This window comes from Scyliorhinus torazame, chromosome 4, assembly GCF_047496885.1.
Source record: "Scyliorhinus torazame isolate Kashiwa2021f chromosome 4, sScyTor2.1, whole genome shotgun sequence".
In the NCBI taxonomy this organism is placed as follows: Eukaryota; Metazoa; Chordata; class Chondrichthyes; order Carcharhiniformes; family Scyliorhinidae; genus Scyliorhinus; species Scyliorhinus torazame.
The window spans coordinates 256,778,954-256,802,374 of NC_092710.1; the positions used below are offsets into that span (position 1 = coordinate 256,778,954).

General features: G+C 45.4%; 1 protein-coding gene across 1 annotated transcript in view; it reads right to left on the reverse strand.

Moving 5' to 3' along the window:
* The window catches only part of LOC140411488 (uncharacterized), a 193,586-nt gene that overhangs the window by 141,375 nt on the left and 28,790 nt on the right, over positions 1–23,421 (reverse strand). The window contains exon 2 of the mRNA XM_072500580.1: positions 17,301–17,429. Coding sequence (XP_072356681.1) covers positions 17,301–17,429 — 129 coding nt within the window. The remainder of the gene's footprint in view (positions 1–17,300; positions 17,430–23,421) is intronic.

Sequence of the window (23,421 nt, forward strand, 5' to 3'; positions counted from 1 at the left end):
GATTGCTCAGAGTCAATGGTATCCATGACAATCCTATTCTTTTTGAGGATCTAACCAGTTGAATAGATAAGAGAGAACCAGTGGATGTGGTGCATTTGAATTTCAGAAGGCTTGAACAAAATCCACACGAGGGGAGTAAGCAAAATTAAAGCTCATGGGATTGAGAACTAACTAACAGGCAGAAAACAGCATTGGAATAAATGGATCATGTTGGCAGGCTTTAACTAGTGGGGTACTGCAAGTTTCAGTGCTTGGGCCCCAGCTATTCACAAACTATATCAATGATATATATGTGGGGACCAAATGTAATATTTCCAAACAGAATATTGCTGATGGCATGCTAGTTGTGATGAAGATGCAAAGAGGCTTCATGGCATTTTAGACAAGCTAAACGAATGGGCAAGACCATAGAATATAATGTGAAAAAACAGAAATAAGTATTTCTTCAATTGTAAGAGACTGCGAAGTGTTGATGTCCAAAGAGACCTAGGTGCCCTTGTTCACGAGTCACCGACTGCTAACAGGCATGTGCAAGCAATTAGGAAGGCAAATGGTATGTTAGCCTTCATCACAAGAGAATTAAAGTACAGGAGTAAAGACATTTTGCTGTAATTGTACAAAGTCTCGCGGAGAATATAGTGTACAGTTTTGGTCCCATCACCCAAGAAAATTTGCCATAGAGGGAGTGCAATAAAGGTATAGAATTAACAGTACGGGAGGCGGCCATTCGGCCCATCGAGTCCGCACCAGCACTTGGAAAGAGCACCCTCCGTCCACACCTCCACCCTATCCCCGTAACCAAGTAACACCACCTAACCTTTTGGACACTAAGGGGCAATTTAACATGGCCAATCCACCTAACCTGCACATCTTTGGACTGTGGGAGGAAACTGGAGCACCCGGAGGAAACCCACGGAAACACGGGGAGAACGTGCAGACTCCACACAGTCACCCGAGGCCGGAATTGAACCTGGGTCCCGGGAGCTGTGAGGCAGCAGTGCTAACCACTATGTCGCCCAAACTATTTCCTGGGATGGCGGGAACCTACAAGGAAAGAGATTGGTCCAAATTCTCGACAGTTGAGTAGAATGAGAGATAGTCTCATTGAAGCATACAAAACTCTTACAGGGCTCAACAGGATGGCAGCAGAATGGGTGTTTCCCTTGGCTGGGGTGTGTGTGGGGGAAAGAGGACGGGTCTAGAATCATGGGACATAGTCTGAGAATACGATTTAAGTCTGAGATGGCAAGGAATGTCTTTACTCGGTGTGGTGACTCTTTGGAATTCTCTACCCCAAATAGCTGTGGAGGCTCAGTCGTTGAGTATGTTCGAGACAGAGATCAATAGATTTCTAGATACTAAAGGTATCAACGGATTTGGGGATAGTGCTGGACAATGACATTGAGGTAGAAGATAAGCCATGATCTAATTGAATGGTGGAGCAAGCTCGAGGGAACGAATAACCACCTCTCGCTCCTATTTCCCAAGTTCCATAACTTCACCTGCTCTGTTTGCATCGATGGTCCATCTCCACCGGAGCTTTTCTGTTGCTGAAACCTTCCATCAATGCATCTGTCGCCTTCTGATTCAACAACTGAAATACTCTCCTGCCCCGCACTTCATCCTCTGCCATTCGTGGAATTCAGAACCTAGTGGAGTGGTGTAGCGACAACAATCTCTCCCTCAATGCCAGCAAAACTAAAGAGCTGGTAATTGACTTCAGGAAGCAAAGTACTGTACACACCCCTGTCAGCATCAACGGGGCAGAGGTGGAGATGGTTAGCAGTTTCAAATTCCTGGGAGTACACATCTCCAAAAAACTGTCCTGGTCCACTCACGTCGACGCTACCACCAAGAAAGCACAACAGCGCCTATACTTCCTCAGGAAACTAAGGAAATTCGGCATGTCCACATTGACTCTTACCAACTTTTACAGATGCACCATAGAAAGCATCCTATCAGGCTGCATCACATCCTGGTATGGCAACTGCTCGGCCCAGGACCGCAAGAAACTTCAGAGAGTCGTGAACACCGCCCAGTCCATCACACGAACCTGCCTCCCATCCATTGACTCCATCTACACCTCCTGCTGCTTGGGGAAAGCGGGCAGTATAATCAAAGATCCCTCCCACCCGGCTTACTCACTCTTCCAACTTCTTCCATCGGGCAGGAGATACAGAAGTCTGAGAACACGCACGAACAGACTCAAAAACAGCTTCTTCCCCACTGTCACCAGACTCCTAAGTGACCCTCTTATGGACTGATTTCATTAACACTACACCCTGTATGTTTCATCTGATGCCAGTGCTTATATAGTTACATTGTATGTGTTGTGTTGCCCTATTATGTATTTTCTTTTTTCCCTTTTCTTCTCATGTACTTAATGATCTGTTGAGCTGCTCGCAGAAAAATACTTTTCACTGTACCTCGGTACACGTGACAATAAACAAATCCAATCCAATCCAACTCTGTCACCTGTATCCCATTCCACACCAAGTCACATTCACCAACATCCTTGCCCTTGACTCATAGCCCCCAACACCTCCCACTTTAAGTTCTCATTTTTGTTCTTATTCTTCTGCTGTTAATCTGTTGTGATTTAAGTAACATGCATTTTGAGATGGGGGGGGGGGGGGGGGGGGGGGGGGGGGGGGGGGGGAAAGAGTCCATCGAGGCTGCACACAAGAACCATATGCACCAACGGTAATTGCATTGTTCAAATGATATCCAAATTATAAGATACCCAAATGTAGCCCAATATTTAGTTAGGACGCACCACTGGTGAATATTTGATTCTCAATTAGTTTGAAGCCAAATGCAGAAGGAATAACTTGCGTGAGATTAAAGCTCAATATTTATTACATAATTGTCTGTTAACGTTCCCTGGATTTTCTTACTTGACATAACCGACTCCTGTTCACATCTAAAATAAAGACAGGAAAGGCTGGAAATACTCCGCAGGTGAGGCCATATCGATGGAGAGAGAAGCAAAGTTAATGTTTCAGGTTGATAACTTTTCATCATAACTGGAAAAAATTAAGAGATCCTTAAAATCAGTTTTCAGGACAGAGGAAGGGAAAGGGGAGGGAAAAAATCTAAAGGAAAGGTCTGTGAAAGGCTGGCAGACGGGAGCGATTACATGACAAAACAGATGATGGTGCAAGGCAAAATGAGTGGGCAATGGGATAAAAAAAAAAAAAAAATTCTACCTTTTATTTCAGACTTGCAGCATCTGCAGTCTTTAGCATTCCTGCTCACTTATGCCCACTATACACCTTCAGCTTGTTGCTGGTTTCTCTTATTCAAAGGAAGTGCTTTCTTCCATCTTGTCTGATGTTTAATAACCACTTGTTTACAACCAGTCCCAATCGCTTACTTTTTATACCTGGACCACAACGTCAGACACGTGACGTCTGTTATTCTTCGTTAACTTGTTTTTCACCACCTTCAAGTCCCTTAGCTTATTAGCAGTCTACTGTTTTCACAAGTTAATTAGTCGTTTTACGAGTACAGATGCCTATCTGCCTGCATGCTTCTCCACTGTCCAATATTCTTCAACATTTTGCCATATCACATACATAGAACAGCATTTCGCTCCCATCCTCTGCAACCTCCAAACCTCAACCCACCATTGGTAGCCTAACCTGGGGTTGTTTCGGCTCTCTGTCCTGCAATTCTCCCCCAAATCATTTCCATGTAACGACCTTCATCTCCTCCTTTAAATCACATCTATTTGACCAAGCTCAGGTTCACCCTTCCTACTGTCTCAAAGAACAAGGAACAAAACAGCACAAGCCCTTCTGCCCTCCAAGCCTGGTCATGATACCACACTTAGCCAACAGCCTCAGCACTTCCTATTTCCGTATCCCTCTATACCCGTCCTACCCATGTCTCCTTTGACTTGGTCTGTTTTTGTCTGATTTTCTCTCCATTAAGACCCAAGGGATGTTTTTCTACAGCGAATGCAGGGTGTTGCTAAATATTTCCTTCCAAGCTTCAAATACATCATGAACCAAACACTTCAGTTCATCTATTTCACTAATACCTCTGACATGACTATTTTCTACAAACATCTTCGAGTCTCATGAAAGTAGATGGAAGTTGAGAGCATTCATTGACAGTATGAGTGAGAGCAGTTACAAGCCCAAAATAACTCAGTACAACTTTACAAAGTGCACAGGGAATCCACAGTACTCAGCATCTCAATTGCATTTTTCTAATTTCAGCTCTCGGTCTATCATTACAATTTGAAAACTTGTAGTTGTTCATTAAAAGAATGATACGATAAGTGTATGATTGTACTTTTAAAGAAGATAAAAGGTCAAAATCCTGGAACTGCCTACCTAATAGTATTGTAAGAGTATCTTCACCATGGGTCATTAAAACAATACTCAAGAAGCTCGACACAATCCAGGACCAAGCAGTCCGCTGGATTGCTCCCCCTTCCACAAACATTCAAACCCCCCACCACTGACAAACAGTAGTAGCTACACGTGTGTACCACCTACACGATGCACTGCAGTAACTCACCAAGGTTCCTTGGACAACACCTTCCAAACCCATGACCACTACCATCTAGAAGCACAAGTGCAGCAGGTACCTGGGAACCCTTCCACCTGGAGGTTCCCCTCCACCCTGACTTGGAAATATATTGCCGTCCCTTCACTGTCGCTGGGGCAAACGCCTGGAACTCCTTCCCTAACAGCACAGTGGATGTACCTACACCTCAGGGACTGCAGCGGCTCAAGAAGCCAGCGGACCACCATCTTCTGAAGGGCAACTATGGGTAGGCAATAAATACTTGCCTAACCAGCGACGCCCACATCCTGCAAATAATTTTTTTAAAAAAAAATGCCAGTCGTGCTAGCTATACCCAGATAACAATATATATTTTTTAAAGATGGCATGGTGGCACAGCTGCCTCACAGCGCCAGGGACCCGGGTTCAATTCAAGCCTTGGGTGACTGTCTGTGTGGAGTTTGCACTTTCTCCCGTGTCTGCGTGGGTTTCCCCTGGGTGCTCTGTTTTCATCCCACAGCCCAAAGATGTCCAGGTTAAGTGAACTAGCCATGCTAAATTGCCTCTTAAGTGTCCAAAGGCTGACAGCTTAGGTCAAGGGGTTAATAATCTCTATTGTCACAAGTAGGCTTACATTAACACTGCAATGAGGTTACCGTGAAAAGCTCCTAGTCACTTCCGGTTGCGGCTATGCGGAGCTAAGCCGCACGATTCGGCAGCTCCCGCTATCACGGACTTTTGGGCTCGTTAGAGGAGCCCCAACGGAATTTTTTTCGAAGACAACCCGTGGGGAAGGGAAGAGAGAGGTCCCCCTTCAACTTTTATGGGCCGGACCAGAAGTGAGAGCCCCTCCAATCCGGCTGATAACGTGGAACGTGAGGGGCCTGAACGGGCCGGTGAAGAGGGCCCGAATGTTCGCGCACTTAAAGGGACTGAAGGCAGACGTGGTCATGCTCCAAGAGACACATCTGAAGGTGGCGAACCAGGTCAGGTTAAGAAAGGGATGGGTAGGACAGATATTCCATTCGGGACTGGATGCGAAAAATAGAGGGTTGGCAATATTGGTGGGGAAGCGGGTGTCATTTGAGGCCAAGACTATCGTAGTGGATAATGGAGGGCGATACGTGATGGTGAGCGGTAGGTTGCAGGGGACGTGGGTGGTGTTGGTAAACGTATACGCCCCGAACTGGTATAATGCTGGATTCATGAAGCGCATGTAGGTAGGAGGCCGGATAATGGGTGGGGACTTCAATACAGTGTTGGACCCAGCACTGGACCGCTCCAGATCAAGGACGGGAAAGAGGCCGGCGGCGGCCAAGGTGCTCAGGGGGTTTATGGATCAGATGGGGGGAGTGGACCCATGGAGGTTTGCAAGACCGCAGGCCAGGGAATTTTCTTTCTTCTCCCATGTACACAAAGCCTACTCCCGGGTAGATTTCTTTGTCCTGGGCAGGGCGCTCATCCCGAGGGAGAAGGGGACGGAGTATTCGGCCATAGCCGTTTCGGATCACGCCCCGCACTGGGTGGAACTGGAGCTGGGAGAGGAGAGGGACCAACGCCCGCTGTGGCGGCTGGATGTGGGATTGCTGGCAGATGAGGTGGTGTGTGGGAAGGTGAGGGGGTGCATCGAAAAGGTACTTGGAGGCCAACGACAATGGGGAGGTGCAGGTGGGGGTGGTATGGGAGGCGTTGAAGGCGGTGATCAGGGGACAGCTAATCTCCATCAGGGCGCATAGGGGGAAGACAGAGGGCATGGAAAGGGAGAGGTTAGTGGGGGAGATTTTAAGAGTGGACAGGAGATACGCAGAGGCCCCTGAGGAGAGATTACTTGGGGAAAGACGACAGCTCCAGGCGGAGTTTGATCTGTTGACCGCAGGGAAGGCAGAGGCACAGTGGAGGAAGGCGCAAGGGGCGACCTAAGAGTATGGGGAAAAGGCTAGTCGGATGCTGGCACACCAGCTCCGCAAGAGGATGGCAGCGAGGGAAATAGAGGGAGTCAAGGATGGAAGGGGAGCCACGGTGTGGAGTGCGACGAAAATAAACGAGGTATTCAAGGCCTTTTATGAAGAGCTGTACAGATCCCAGCCCCCAGCGGAGGAAGAGGGGATAAGACGATTCCTAGACCAACTGAGATTCCCGAGGGTGGAGGAGCAAGAGGTGGCTGGTTTGGGGGCACCAATTGGGTTGGAGGAGCTGAGCAAGGGTTTGGGGAGCATGCAGGCGGGGAAGGCCCCGGGACCGGACGGGTTCCCGGTGGAGTTCTACAGGAAGTACGTAGACCTGTTGGCCCCGCTACTAGTGAGGACCTTTAATGAGGCAAGAGAGGAGGGGACCCTGCCCCCGACAATGTCGGAAGCGACGATTTCTTTGATCCTAAAGCGGGACAAGGACCCACTGCAATGTGGATTGTACAGGACGATCTCGCTCCTCAAGGTGGATGCTAAGTTGCTGGCAAAAGTGCTGGCCACGAGGATCGAGGACTGCGTCCCGGGATTGATCCACGAGGACCAGACGGGATTTGTAAAGGGCAGGCAATTAAACACCAATGTGCGGCGGCTTTTAAACATGATAATGATGCCATCGGAGGAGGGAGAGGCGGAGATAGTGGCAGCTATGGACGCAGAGAAGGCCTTTGACCGAGTAGAGTGGGAGTACCTCTGGGAGGTGCTGCGTAGGTTTGGGTTCGGGGGAGGGTTTATCAGTTGGGTTAAGCTCCTGAACAGAGCCCCGGTGGCGAGTGTAGTAACGAACCGGCGGAGGCCGGAGTACTTTCGGCTGTACCGAGGGACGAGGCAGGGGTGCCCCCTGTCCCCCTTGTTGTTTGCATTGGCGATCAAACCCATGGCCATGTCATTGAGGGAGTCTAGGAAATGGAGAAGGGTGGTCCGAGGGGGAGAAGAGCATCGGGTGTCGCTTTATGCGGATGACCTGTTGCTGTTAGTGGCGGATACAATGGAGGGGATGGTGGAGGTCATGCAGACTCAAAGGGAGTTTGGGGAATTTTCGGGCTATAAGCTCAATGTAGCGAAGAGTGAGCTTTTTGTACTACAGGCAGGGGACCAAGAAAGGAGGATAGGGGATCTACCGCTGAGGAGGGCGGAGGGGAGCTTTCGGTACCTGGGGATCCAGATAGCCAGTAGTTGGGGGGCCCTACTTAAACTGAATCTGATGAGGTTGGTGGAGCAAATGGAGGAGGACTTTAAAAGATGGGACATGTTACCGCTCTCGCTAGCGGGTAGAGTGCAGTCGGTCAAAATGGTGGTCCTTCCGAGGTTTCGGTTTGTGTTTCAATGCCTTCCCATCGTGATCACCAAGGCCTTTTTTAAGAGAGTAGGTAGGAGTATTATGGGGTATGTGTGGGCGAATAGGACCCTGAGGATAAGGAGAGGGTTCCTGGAACGCAGTAGGGACCGAGGAGGGTTGGCGCTGCCAAACCTAGGGAGCTACTACTGGGCAGCAAATGTGGCGATGATCCGCAAGTGGGTTATGGAGGGAGAGGGGGCGGCATGGAAGAGGATGGAGATGGTGTCCTGTAAAGGAACGAGCCTCGGGGCGTTGGTGACGGCACCGCTGCTGCTCTCGCCGACAAGGTACACCACGGGCCCAGTGGTGGCGGCAACGCTAAGGATCTGGGGCCAGTGGAGACGGCACAGGGGTGCAATAGGAGCCTCGGTGTGGTCCCCGATCAGGGGTAACCACCGGTTTGTCCCAGGGAGGATGGACGGGGGGTTTCAGAGCAGGCATCGGGCGGGGATTAGAAGAATGGGGGACCTGTTCATTGACGGGACGTTTGCGAGCCTAGGGGCACTGGAGGAGAAGTTTGAGATACCCCCGGGAAATGCTTTTAGATATATGCAGGTGAGGGCGTTTGTGAGGCGACAGGTATGGGGATTTCCCGTTGCTCCCGGCACAAGAAATTCAAGACAGGGTGATCTCGGGTGTATGGGTCGGGGAGGGCAAGGTGTCGGCAATATACCAGGTGATGAAAGAAGAGGGGGAAGCGCTGGTAGAGGAGCTGAAGGGTAAATGGGAGGAGGAGCTGGGGGATGAGATTGAGGAAGGTCTGTGGGCTGATGCCCTAGGTAGGGTTAATTCCTCCTCCTCGTGTGCCAGGCTCAGCCTGATACAATTTAAGGTGGTTCACAGAACGTACTTGACGGGGGCGAGGTTGAGTAGGTTCTTTGGGGTAGAGGACAGATGTGGAAGGTGCTCAGGGAGCCCGGCAAACCATGTCCATATGTTTTGGTCATGCCTGGCACTGTTGGGGTTCTGGAGAGGAGTGGCGGGAGCAATATCTCAGGTGGTGAAAGTCCGGGTCAAGCCAAGCTGGGGGCTAGCAATATTTGGAGTAGTGGACGAGCTGGGAGTGCAGGAGGCGAAAGAGGCCGGCATTCTTGCCTTTGCGTCCCCAGTAGCCCGGCGACGGATCTTGCTAATGTGGAAAGAGGTGAAGCCCCCCAGCGTGGAGGCCTGGATAAACGACATGGCTGGGTTCATAAAGCCGGAGAGGATTAAGTTTGCCTTGAGAGGGTCTGCGCAGGGGTTCTACAGGCGGTGGCAACCGTTCCTAGACTATCTCGCGGAGCGTTAGAGGAAGGTCGGTCAGCAGCAGCAGCAACCTAGGGGGGGGGGAGAACGGGACGTCCTGGGAGAGGGGGGGGGGGGGGCGGGGGGAATGGGGGCTTGCCTGGGAGGGTGGATGAGCAAGAGATAACATGAAGGATTGGGGAAACTGGCACGTGCGGGAGAGAACCAGTGTACAAAGCTATGTAACATATCATTTTATCATGTATATATCTTGTTCTGTGCGATATCTTATTATTTTGTTACGAGGGGGGAGTTTATTGTTTGTAAGGGTGAAAAATTGTGTTAAAAAACTTTAATAAATATATTTTTTTTTAAAAAAGAAAAGCTCCTAGTCGCCACATTCCGGTGCCTGTTCGGGTACATTGAGGAAGAATTCAGAATATCCAATTCACCTAACAAGCACGTCTTTTGGGACTTGTGGGAGGAAATTTGAGGAAACCCACGCAGACCACAAGGAGAACATGCAGACTCGGCACAGCCAGTGACCCAAGCCGGGAATCGAACCTGGAACCCTTAGCTGTGAAGCAACAGCGCTAACCACTGTGCTAGGGATAGGGTGGGGGAAAGTGTGCTTCTTTAAGAGGGTTGGTACAGATTCGATGGGCAAATGGCTTCCTTCTGCACTGTAGGGATTCTATGGAAAGAAGTTAGACAATGCAATTCCAGTGATGGGAATGCCCTAGGATTCTCTGGGTAATGGTGCAGTAATTTTGAATGTGTGACTGTTCCAGTCGGTGCTCGCATTGAAATAAATGAACAAAATGGAGGTCCTGGAAGAGGGATAGAAAGACCTGCTCAGATTTATAATAAAATGCTGAACCATGGCTCAGTAATGTCAATATTTATAAAGCTATTTTTTATACTGTTAGTAACCTCCAACTTTATGTGGGGGATGGAAAAATAAGCACGATTTTACTCTGAATCAATGTTGCCTCTAATTTCCTCTTTGGAGTGCGCGGGCAATTTGTTTCAGTGCACAGCTCCACGAAGGCTTTTTTGCTCAGCCGTCCACACATGACAATAAAGGCGCCAGATTTTGTTGCATGACCAGTGGGGAGATTTTCGGGTTCTTCTGCAGCCACGCAGCTGAGAGGGAACATGACTTCCAAGTACGCATTGTTAGCCGTTTTAGTTGCTGTGATATGAAGAGTCTAAAGTTCTTGTTCCTTTTCACCAAACACCCTTTATTTCACTTCCACAGCCTCTGCACAAAATTCTTAACAACACACCACCTGACAGAGGCCACCTGAAGCCCCTTTACATATCAGTGTCAATTAATGGATACTTAACATAAAGGAGACAACTAATTGCAATGTCTCTTAACCCATTACTTAACACGTATTTGTAATATTCTGTCTTTAGTGCAAGAATATCTCTCCCTTTTTCTTATTTTTTTCATCTTAATCACATTAATTTTATGCTGATCAATATTATTTCCATCATTCTGTTTAAGAATATCTATTAAGGAACAAAGATGAAAAACTTTCAGAGTTGCTCTCCTGCATTTTTAGGATTGACTGGGATTCACTTCAACTAAACAGTATCAAATGTTTATGCTCCCACCTAGTTATGTGCAACCTCTCCTTCCCTTAGGAATAATCATTTATTCTTCTGTATTTCCACTTTCAGCTATCCATTAGCAATCATTTAAATCAGTTTCCGGTTTATTTTCTGCACCCCAGATATAGCTGAAAACATTGATCAGGTTTACACCTTTTTTTTTTTAAACACAGATCCACAAATATTTGTAATCTCTGGATCTCCATTTATATCTTCAATACCAACATGTAACATTACTACCGTTTCAGGTCCCTCTCTGTTAATTAGCTCATCAATCTACGTTTTTATATACTTTACTTCTGACCTCAGAAAATAACACCTTCAACATTATCCCTTAGATAGTGGTTTTTGTTTGTCCCTTCCCTTCACCCATCACCCTTACTGATTTCTTTCACCCCCTATTGTTGGACATCATTACTATTTTGCAGTAGATCTACTTAGTCATTTATTTTGCTTGTAGTCCAAAGTATCACTATGATTGACTTCCCCGTTTTTTTCTCTGCCTCCACAGATGCTGCCTGGCCTTCTGAAATTTCCAACATTTTTTGTTTATATTTCAGATTTCCAGCATGCACTGAATTTTGCTTTTGTTTCAATTAATAACAAGGTTTACCACTAAACTGCAGTACTCCACTTCGGCCAGTGCTTAGACTGGCTGTTTGCTCTGGCTTGATGCTTTGCTCAAGGCATTGCCATTCACAATATTTGTTCTCTTTGTGTTTCCTTCATTTTCAGGGAGCAGTGTTATAAAGCCCCTACTCAGGGTGGAATGATGAGAATTAACAGCAAAAAGCTAAGATTCTGAGTCGCCTCTTTGCTGCAAAGTATTTTCCTTGCTGCAATGCAACTCTTTTCATCTGGGGATTCTATCACAAAATGAATATCAGTGCACTTGACCTGTACTGATCGGGGAAATTGAAGAAAGAGGTTACAGTAGTATCAAACTTTTGCGACTGGACTAACAACCCAAAGATTGCATGCTCAAATCTAACCACAGAAAATGCGGAAATCTGAGAGTTTATGGGATGGAATCAGAACGAAAATATGAAAAGCAGCTGGACTGTCACCAAAATCAAACTGGCTTGCACATGTCCTTTCTTTAGGCAAAAAACCAGTCAACACAACTTGAGGAGGCATACAAGTGACTCCATCACCCATTCTACATGGTTGAATTGTAAAACCTAACAAGTCACTAAGTTATACAAAACCCACAGCACAGTGTCAGGGCAACTAGGGATGAGTACCAAGAAAAAAAGACTGATTTGACCACCATCTATTCATGGGCATAAAAGTCCATTGCCAATGACGATAGTATAATTAACTCTAATGATTACAAATCTGATATTTTTTCTTTCCTCATTAACACTAACTAATAAATCTCTAATTTTTGACCATAAGTAATTATTTAAGGCAATTCTTTCTTCCCACATCTACCTTTCATAGAATCCCTACAGTGCATACAGTGCAGAGAGAGGCAATCCGGGAGCCCATCTAGTCTGCACCGAACCTCTAAAAGAGCACACTATCCTAGGCCCACTCCCCCACCCTATCCCTGTAACATCGTAACTTCACCTAACCTTTGGACACTAAGGGACAATTTAGCATGACCAATCCACTTAACCTGCACATCTTTGGACTGTGGGAGGAAACCCTCACAGACACGGGGAGAAAGGGCAAACTCAACACCAGAGGTCGAAATTGAACCTGGGACCCTGGTGCTGAGGCAGCAGTGCTAACCACTGCGCCGCCATGCCACATTTAACTGAACTATATCTAGCCTGAATAATTCCATCTGTTTGTATTTGATAGAAATTCCTGTATCTCCCTAAACGGCAACCTGCATCGTCAAACAGTGTAGGTCACAATTCAAACATAATCATTCTTTGCTTTTCAACTTGCTCAAGTTAACCTATCAATTTGCCCTTGTGGACCAAATACCAATTCCTCTTTTATCTATTGGAATCAATCCATTTCGAACACTTCATTCAATTCTTTGTCAGCTTGGATTGGTTTGTGGTGCTGTCACCCGAGTTAGAAATGGGATTCAAGCACCACTCCAGGGCTGGAGTACAGTACTGAGAACGCTGCATTGTTGGAGGTTCAATGTGCGGGATGAATCAATAAAAACCAAAACACTGTTTTGGTGGTTAGTTGGATGTTAAATTTCCAGGTACATTCAAAGGCCAGAGTTCTGAGCAACATTCTTCCCTCAGCCAACATTATCAAAAGATCAACTCATTGATCCCAGAGCTGTTTTGGAGTATTGCTATGTACAAGATGGCTGCCACATTCACCTGCATTACAGTGACATTACTCCAAAATCTGTTGCATGTGAAGTACTTTGAGAAATTTCTAACACATACGAATACATGTGCTTTCTTTTGTTGATGCGTCTCTTCTTGCATTGTAAAGTTCAAGAATATGGCCTTCTATTATCTTGGTGTTACTATTTCTCTATACATCGTTCCTCGGTTCCATTTCATGTCACTTATGTTTCCCACAAACTTTTCCTTCGTTCCTTTTGAAATTACTCTTTGCAACATCGATACCCCTGTTTGACATGGAGCAGAGGCCAGAAACCCCCAAATCCTCCCCATTACAAAGACCACCTATTTCCACAGCGATGGCATTAGCTATCTCGAACCTTCCCTAAATTCTCATCCATTCTTTTGTGACTTTCTAACGTGACTATTCCAATGCTCTTCTGGAGTCCTATTTGGGCTGTTTAGCATAGACTAAGGCAGGCCAGCAGCACGGTTCATTTCCCGTACCAGCCTCCCCGATCAGGCGCCGGAATGTGGCGACTAGGGGCTTTTCACAGTAACTTCATTTGAAGCCTACTTGTGACAATAAGCCATTTTCATTTCATTTCATTTCTACCCTCTAGATGTATGAGCGAAACTCTGCAGTTCACATTCCAACATACACCAAGTCGCAGTGTTACACTTACAGTCACGACCAGCTTAGCAAAGTATCAAACTTAAAATTCTCAGCTGTGTGTTCAAAACACCTCATCCTTCCCCATCTTCAGTGTTACAACTACTCCGAAAATGCTGTGCTCCTCCAGCCCCATCTCTTTTACATCCCCCATTCTCTATGCCCCATCACTGGCAGCTATCTAGGCCCCGAGCTTTAGAATTCCCCCCTAAAACCCTGCTCTCCCCCTTTACGCCCCTCTTTAAACTTCGCTCTTCGGCCAAGTCTTTAGTCTTCTTTCCAATATTTCTTCCTTTGTTTCAGCGTTAATTTTTGTCTGATTCACTTCTGTGAAGTGATGTGGGACGGGTTTCGGTCTTAAAGACAGTATGGCAAAGCGAATAATAATTGTTTCACAGAGCTGGTGGATGATGTGGAATGGAAAAGAGTCAACAGAGATTTTAGGCTTCAGTTTCTAATCGGGATTGTGAGGAAACTTGTTGCAGTTCCCTTCCTATATCCTGTTGTGCATTTCTCATCCCTTCATTGCAGCCTTTATCTATTCATTTTAATAAACTGTTACAAAAATAAGATGAAATTGGAATCAGTTAGTCAACTTCGCACAAAACAAGGGGAAATTACTTTTGCCATAAAGATAAATTGGACACTTTTGCATTTTACTTGCAGGAAATATTAATATTTATCTTTTTGAACTAACTGAATTAGAGTACACTGTACAACATTTAAAAAAATTAATACAATCCCAATTTCTTTCCCTAATAAAAATGGTGTACAGGGTTGGGAAATGATGAATTCTAATCCTTCATAGGAACACAGGGATGTTACACACAGAAACAGGTCATTCAGCTAAAATTGCCCATTTTAGCATTTACTTTCCACCAAGTTAATATTTCCACTCACATGATTAAGGCGACAGCACACCTCCTCAAAGGGCAATTAAGAATGAGCAAAAAATGCTGACCAGGCCAGTGACGCCCACATCACAAAAACAAATAAAAGTCACACTTTTCTCACATTCCATCTTCCCTTTTCTCTCAACAATCTATCAAATCTAACCTTCAATCATGACAAACAAGAGCTTGTTGGCTGACCTCAGTATGCTCCATATTGGAATAATTATCCTAATTTGCACATCTCACCCATCTCCCTGTTCTAGTGGAGCTGGCCTGGTAAAGCTTCAATGATAAAATCATCCTTATGTTCAACCTTTAAGATATCTCTGCACACATCTAATTCTTGCTTCTTGTGCAATCAACTTTATTCACCTCACAAATGGCAGTCAAGCCTTCTGCTGTCTGGGGCCTAATGTCTTTGACCCTCCCTCTCTCTCTCCCCCTCCCTTAAAAACTCCCGTTTAGCCAAGGTATTTATCACCTGTCCAATTGTCTCCTCCTTCAGCTTGGCAACAATTGTTTTGTTTCAATACACCATATTCCTATAAAGACACCTTGTTGAAGCTTTTTGTTTTGCACTCATCAGGGCAGATTTGCAAGAATACCAGTTGTAATGGGAACGGCAATTTATAATGCCCGAGGAGAGTATGCTGATTGGTTGGCAAGTGGACTCTGATAGTTGGAGGCATTACCATGGAGAATGCACCTGGGAAGAGTTAACTGCCAGCTTTCGGTCAAATTCAATGCAGGCAGGTCAACTGAATCCTCATGGGCAATTCCTTGACCAATGAACCAGGGAATGGCTGCCCCAAGCTTTTGTTTAATTGAAAAAGATGCAATTCCTGGATACACTCCTTCTGTCTGCAAAGGACATGCCCTGTGTGAGAATATATGTAATATATGGCACGGGCAAATGAGCCACACTGCAAGCCCAACTGATAATCTTAATTTGGTTGTCAGTGTAATTCTTAGCACAATCAGGATTGTTTAGCAAGTGCTGGGTGGGGTTACAGGGATACGGTGGAGGTTTGGGCTTGGGTAGGGTGCTCTTTCCAAGGGCCAGTGCAGACTCGATGGGCCGAATGGCCTCCTGCCCTGTAAATTCTATGATTCTGTCCAATCATGGGATCACACCTACCACGTTTTGAGTTTTGCAAGCACAGGCAGGTTGGGTACGGTCAGTACTTTGCCCTTTGGGACCAGCCAAAGAAATGTGCCACTTGATACAATCTGCCAGTCATTGGGATGCATGGCCTACAATACTTGGCATCACATCAGTACTAAAACTCATTTACCACATTACTCATTTGCGAGATAAGCAAAGTGCCTTTTTGGCTTGGCAGCAAATTCCTGTTCACGGAGAATACTACTGGTATTGCTACTGCAATACAATCTGAGGTAGACTGGGCACTTTTCAGGACCAGAAGTGGTGGGCCCAAGGCCCATTCATAAGTTTGTGTGATATACAGCAAGCAATGATTTGATCAGGACAGCCATTATCCTTGAAGATAGCTTTGATGTGCCTTATTTCAGCATCAAGCTTGCAGAGTGAGCAAATACCATTTATAAGGTTGCCGATAAGGCCAATCTTAGAGCAATCGGAACTGTAGGAATCCCAATGCACGTGGGTTGTGAAGGTAAGCTTGTGGCAGACATGAATGAAGAAACCATTGGCAGATTTCTCAAATAGCACATCGAGGAAAGGGAGCTTATTTGATTGCTCCATTTCAAAGCTGAATTGAGTGCAGGATGGAACCCAATAAAATGATGAGTGCAAGACAAAACGTTTTGATGTCTTTCTTTTCAGCAGTATCTTCTCTTTTTCTGGATAGATCTTAATTAAAGTCTCTAGTTTCCCAACCATACAAGTGGGTCTGTAAGTAGCCAAATTTGCTGTCTCTCTTTTTGAATACAGGCACCGCATTGTTCACTCTGCAGTCCTCCAGTACCCGTCCACACACAACTGAGCTTCAGAGCATGATCACCTGGGAACTCTATGCAGATTTAAAATCAAACTACTTAAGCCCTATACTATATGCCCATATCAACTGTATTTAAATGAAAAGTGACTGATTTGATGTCTTTCAGCTATTATACCTAATCTGACCTTAAATTGCAATAGCGCTTGGTAAATCAAGATCTATCAGGTGATGAAGAAGCAACCAATTTTTCCATCAACACTCATATTTTATGTGAAAATCATCTGAAAATGAGTTTCCATTGTCTTCAATCATTCACCTATATAGAAAACAGAGCGTCCTTCATTCAGAACAGTGCAGCTTATATAACTGATCAACAGGAGCAATGCTGACAAAGTAAGTGTAACTGCTAGTTATTGGGGATATGGGCCCCACCCTATTTGTATTGGCCTTGCATGAATATAATACAATATAAAATTATGAAAATAAAATGAGAGGAGATTGATTTTTGTGCATAGCATTGTTAATTTGGTTGAGTGTTTTGTAGCTTTTATATAATGAGGGAAGGGGAGAGAAGGCGGCTTTAGTTTTTGACAATGCATGTTATTTTCATATTAGCTCCAGGATTATCATCATTACTCCTCTCTGATCGCCACCATTTTTCATTTTGTTCCTGGCAGTGATCAAGTACAATACAGGTGTGACAAATCCACAGAGAAAATTAAAAAGTGAGTAACAGCAATGTGCAAGGGACAAAGTGCCCTGGACATTATTAATCTAAACATCTGGTCCATTACTGTTACTAATGGACATCAAGTCCCAGAGAAGCACGAGTCTCAAAAAACACATTTTGGGATCACGAAAAAAAAAGGGAAATTTTTCAAACCTTTTGAATCTTTATCAAAGCCCATGATCTTTTCAGAGTCTTCAAACTCCAGTTCTTGCCCCAGCATCAGGTCACTCTCCAGGACCAGTTCTTCAGGCCCATTCTCTTCACAGCCATCCTCTGACTCAACTGCAGAATTAAAAGAGATCATTGTTCAGTCAACATCATCATGGGAATATTCTATCACTTGCCTGATTACCTTTCCCAAATGGTGATTTAAAAAAAAAAGTAGAACCTCTAATTAAGTTGAAGGGATTCTCTGGGGAACAGCGATGATGATAGAAATTAAAATGGGTTCAAGGATCATGCACTTTAGTCCGAGAATATTAAACTTTAATACAAGTCAGACATGAGAAGCAAGGTAGGAGAAATTCAGCAAGTTATTTTTTATTCTTTCACGGGATGCAGTGCTGCTGGCAGGGCCAGCATTTATTGCCCATTCCCAATTGCCCTTATGATGGTGTTGGCGAGTCACCTTCAGGAACCACTGCAGGCGGTGTGGACCAGTACACCCACAGTGCTGTTTGAAGAAGTTCCGGGATTTGATCTGGCAATAAAGTTTTAAGTCAGGATGGATGGTGTGTAGCTTTGAGGTGAACTTGGCGGATGGTGGTGTTTCCATTCTAGGTGGTAGAGGACATGGGTTTTCAAGGTGCTGTTGAAGAAAACTTTGCGAGTAGCTACAGTTGTTTTGTGTATGTTTGCTATCCTTAATCCACCACCTGGGAGTCACCATTGACCAGGAACTTAACTAGATTAGCCACATGAAATTAAATGAAATGAAAATGAAATGAAAATGGCTTATTGTCACAAGTAGGCTTCAAATGAAGTTACTGTGAAAAGCCTCTAGTCGCCACATTCCGGTGCCTGTTCGGGGAGGCTGTTACGGGAATTGAACTGCTGCTGGCCTGCCTTGGTCTGCTTTCAAAGCCAGCGATTTAGCCCTGTGCTAAACAGCTCCTGTCTAAACATCAACACTGTGGCTACAGAAGCAGGTCAGAAGCTGGGAATTTTTCAGTGAGTGACTCCCAATCTGACTCTCTAAAGCTCGTCCACAATCTATAAAGGCACAAGTCAGGAGTGTGATGGAACACTTTGCACTTACCTGGATGAATGCACCAAGGCAGGTTGGAAGATGGGGCACACTGCTACCTTGGTGCAGTGGTGAGGGAGTGAATATTTAAGGTGGTGGACAGACTACTGGTTAAGAGGGTTGCTGTGTCCTGGATGACATAATGCTCCCACGTGTTGTTGGAGCTGCACTTATCCAGACAAGTGTATCACAACCCTGACTGGTGCCTTATAGATGGTGGATATGCTTTAAAATGGTAGGAGGGGAGTCACTCACTGAAGAATTTCCAGCTTCTGACCTACATTTGACCAGTGTTTATATGGCTAATCCAGTTAAATTCCTGGTCAATGGTGACTCCCAGGATGGTGATGGTGGAGGATTCAATAATAGCAAATATACGCAAAACAAAATTAATATACAGTATAACTTGTATTTATGTAGTGCCTTCAATATTATGGAATGTTTCAAGGCGTTTTACAGAAAAATTAAGTAAATTTTGATACGGAGCAGGTGACCAAAGGTTTGGTCAGAGGTAGATTTTAAGTACTGTCTTAAAGGAGGAAAGAGAAGTAGAGAAAAACGGAAGGAATTTCAGAGTTTAGCATCTTGGTTGCTAAAAACACTCCCACTAATGGTGAATCATTTATAATTGGAGTAGTGGTGAGACCAACACTGGATTAACACAGAAATCAGAGGAGATTACAGGGAAAGGGAGGGATGAAGCCATGGAGGGATATGAAATAAAGGATGAGAATTTTTAAATTGGGAGCCAATCTAGGCCAGTGAGTACAACAGTGATAGGTGAATAAGGCTTTGTGTGTGTTGTGTTCTGTGATGTAACCGTTGTAATGGTGTACACAGAACATATAGTTGATAAACTATAAGAGGATTTATTAATAATCACATGGAAAAGAGAACTAAGGAACTACTATACAGACTATGGCTACTAAATGAATTCAGTGAATTTGCCAGGAGCTTCTCTTTTTATTTATTTTTTAAAAATTTAGAGTACTCCCAATTTGATTTCCAATTAAGGAGCAATTAGGCATGGCCAATCTCCCTAGCCTGTACATCTTTGGGATGTGGGGGTGAGACCCACACAGACACAGGAGAATGTGCAAACGCCCCACAGACAGTGACCCGGGGCTGGGATCGAATCCAGGTCCTCGGCGCCATGAGGCAGTGGGATCTACCCCAGAATACTGAAGGAGGCTGGAGAGGAAATTGCTGAGGCCTTGACAGAAATCTTTGGATCCTCACTGTCTTCAAGTGATGTCCCGGAGGACTGGAGAATAGCCAATGTTGTTCCTTTGTTTAAGAAGGGTAGCAAGGATAATCCAGGGAACTACAGGCCGGTGAGCCTTGCTTCAGTGGTAGGGAAATTACTGGAGAGAATTCTTCGAGACAGGATCTACTCCCATTTGGAAGCAAATGAACGTATTAGTGAGAGGCAGCATGGTTTTGTGAAGGGGAGGTCGTGTCTCACTAACTTGATAGAGAGTTTTTCGAGGAGGTCACAAAGATGATTGATGCAGGTAGGGCAGTGGATGTTGTCTATATGGTCTTCAGTAAGGCCTTTGACAAGGTCCCTCATGGTAGACTAGTACAAAAGGTGAAGTCACATGGAATCAGGGGTGAGCTGGCAAGGTGGATACAGAACTGGCTAGGTCATAGAAGGCAGAGAGTAGCAATGGAAGGATGCTTTTCTAATTGGAGGGCTGTGACCAGTGGTGTTCCGCAGGGATCAGTGCTGGGACCGTTGCTGTTTGTAGTATATATAAATGATTTGGAGGAAAATGTAACTGGTCTGATGAGTAAGTTTGCAGACGACACAAAGGTTAGTGGAATTGCGGATAGCGATGAGGACTGTCAGAGGATACAGCAGGATTTTGATTGTTTGGAGACTTGGGCGGAGAGATGGCAGATGGAGTTTAATCCGGACAAATGTGAGGTAATGCATTTTGGAAGGTCTAATACAGGTAGGGAATATACAGTGAATGGTAGAACCCTCAAGAGTATTGAAAGTCAGAGAGATCTAGGTGTACAGGTCACTGAAAGGGGCAACACAGGTGGAGAAGGTAGTCAAGAAGGCATACGGCATGCTTGCCTTCATTGGCCGGGGCATTGAGTATAAGAATTGGCAAGTCATGTTGCAGCTGTATAGAACCTTAGTTAGGCCACACTTGGAGTATAGTGTTCAATTCTGGTCGCCACACTACCAGAAGGATGTGGAGGCTTTAGAGAGGGTGCAGAAGAGATTTACCAGAATGTTGCCTGGTATGGAGGGCATTAGCTATGAGGAGCGGTTGAATAAACTCAGTTTGTTCTCACTGGAACGAAGGAGGTTGAGGGGAGACCTGATAGAGGTATACAAAATTATGAGGGGCATAGACAGAGTGGATAGTCAGAGGCTTTTCCCCAGGGTAGAGGGGTCAATTACTAGGGGGCATAGGTTTAAGGTGAGAGGGGCAAGGTTTAGAGTAGATGTACGAGGCAAGTTCTTTTTTTAAACAGAGGATAGTGGGTGCCTGGAACGCGCTACCGGAGGAGGAGGTGATGGAAGCAGGGACGATAGTGACATTTAAGGGGCATCTTCACAAATACATGAATAGGATGGGAATAGAGGGATACAGACCCAGGAAGTGTAGAAGATTGTAGTTTAGTCGGGCAGCATGGTCGGCACGGGCTTGGAGGGCCGAAGGACCTATTCCTGTGCTGTACATTTCTTTGTTCTTTGCTAACCACTGTGCCACTGAATCCTGGAGCTACTCTAAGTACTCTAAGTCTTCTTGTACATCTTACTACCAAGTGCCAGGTGTGCAGAGTCATGAGATGGATCTCTATCGCCACCAGTTGGTTGGAGGTTGCATTACTAACTATATGCACCGTGCACAGGTATATCACCACATCCTCCTTCCTCTGGAACGATTAACTTTTGTATTCAAATATAACTGTTTTACAAAACATGACCTGCATTGTCATTTTACAAGATGCACCTATGCTTCATACAACATGATATTCCTGATGAACGTGTCCCTGGTGCACAGCTTATTAGATATTCACGATGACATTGCCCCATTGGTCTTCTGAACGTTTGGTTGATGTCACGTCTGGAACACCGGTTTTCTTGCTGGTGAGAGCAGCTTTTAAAATTTTCTACCATGATGCTTCTTGCTGTGCCATCGAATGCTTTCTGGCCCGTTGGCCACGTTGCTTATGCTTCTTCTTCAGTACTGCGGGTGCAACCCAGTGTCCTCCACTTCCCTTCTCTTCTTCCTTTTCATTAGGAGGGATCTTTTGACCACACTCTTTTTCATTTTGGTGCCATCGGTCTTGCCGCTGGATTGTGCCATGGACCTGTGCAGGCTGACCCTGGCTCTTCTGCCACCATTGCTGCTGTCTGAGCCTTAGCTGGACCGATGGGTTTTGATTGATCCACGTGGAGTTACATGCCGCTCACCTGGTTAAACGTCGGCATACTTTTGGATGATTATGCGGCCGCAGTCAAGTCTGCAACTTCAGGAGCAATCTGCAAAGCCTCGCACTCTGGTGACCAGCTTGGATCAACGTTCCCAATGTTGGATGCTGGTCCTTTGTTCTGTGTTTGAGCTCCAAATGGTGGCTCATCCTCACTTAGTACGATAACATGTGGGTCGTCTTTTGCTTAAGATCCGATTAGGGGCTCATCCTCATCTGTTAGGATGATATATGTTTCGTCTGTCATTGTAGAACTGCACGCAGATGTATCCATCTGCTCTTCTAGCATGTCTCTCGGTGGAGTGGCTGCGAGTGTTGGGAAGTCCTTTGCAGGAACCATTTTGTGTGCACGAGATGATTCACCATACGCCTCAGGAGCCAGTTTCTCCAGAATGGGGATTATTTCTTCACTTATCAGTCTGTTCGCAGTGGAGTTGCTGTCATTTGTATGTCTGCTACTGCAATCTCACTTTCAGCCTCTGCAAACGTCATCTTAGAGCTTTCACACTAATCGTTGTGCTGCGCAGACTGTGCATCCCTTGTGATTACCCCATCACCCCCGCCAAGCCACCTGAATAGTGTTTCGCAGGCGTACTTATCTGGTTTACCCTCTGAGCCTCTACTTTCCTCACCGTATTCATGGTCTTCGTAAATATCATCGTAGTACTCCTCATCAGAGTCGCTATCATCTGTAATGGCTTCTCCTGTAAAGTACGACATTGCACATGGAATTGTGTGTTCACACTGCAGGTAACCAATTTCAAAGTCAGCAGCGAGTCTTGCTGCAGGATATTTATTTAACACTCCATGCTGTGTAACTTCAGGAGGACCGAAGAAATTGAAGAATGAGTCATTTGGTACAGTTTTCATAACTGTTGTAAGAGTACCCTGATCCTTATGCTTCTGCTTTGTTTTAATGGTTTTCAGTGTGACATCGTAGCAGCATGGTAGCATTGTGGATAGCACAATTGCTTCACAGCTCCAGGGTCCCAGGTTCGATTCCGGCTTGGGTCACTGTCTGTGCGGAGTCCGCACATCCTCCCAGTGTGTGCGTGGGTTTCCTCCGTTTCCTCCCATAGTCCAAAGATGTGCAGGTTAGGTGGATTGGCCATGCTAAATTGCCCTTAGTGTCCAAAATTGCCCATAGTGTTGGGTGGGGTTGCTGGGTTATGGGGATAGGGTGGAGGTGTTGACTTTGGGTAGGGTGCTCTTTCCAAGAGCCAGTGCAGACTTGATGGGCCAAATGGCCTCCTTCTGCACTGTAAATTCTATGATAAATTCTATGATCGTTTTCTTTCTTCCAGTTGATCGGGCACCCTGTGCATCCGATGATGTCTGGTTCGTCAAAGAATAAAAAGTCTAACACATCTGGCCGCGACTCCATCTGGTATAGTTTTGCGATATCGCATTTGTGAAATACTCATTTGGCTCAAACTTAAACACCAGAGTGAAGCTCATTAGTTGTTCAGGCTCTGAACATTTAACCTTCACATCTTGTAGATGCTTTAATATAAGCTCATCATGCTCCTGTATCAGGCCACTGAGCAAATTCACATTCTTGAAGACTATTGA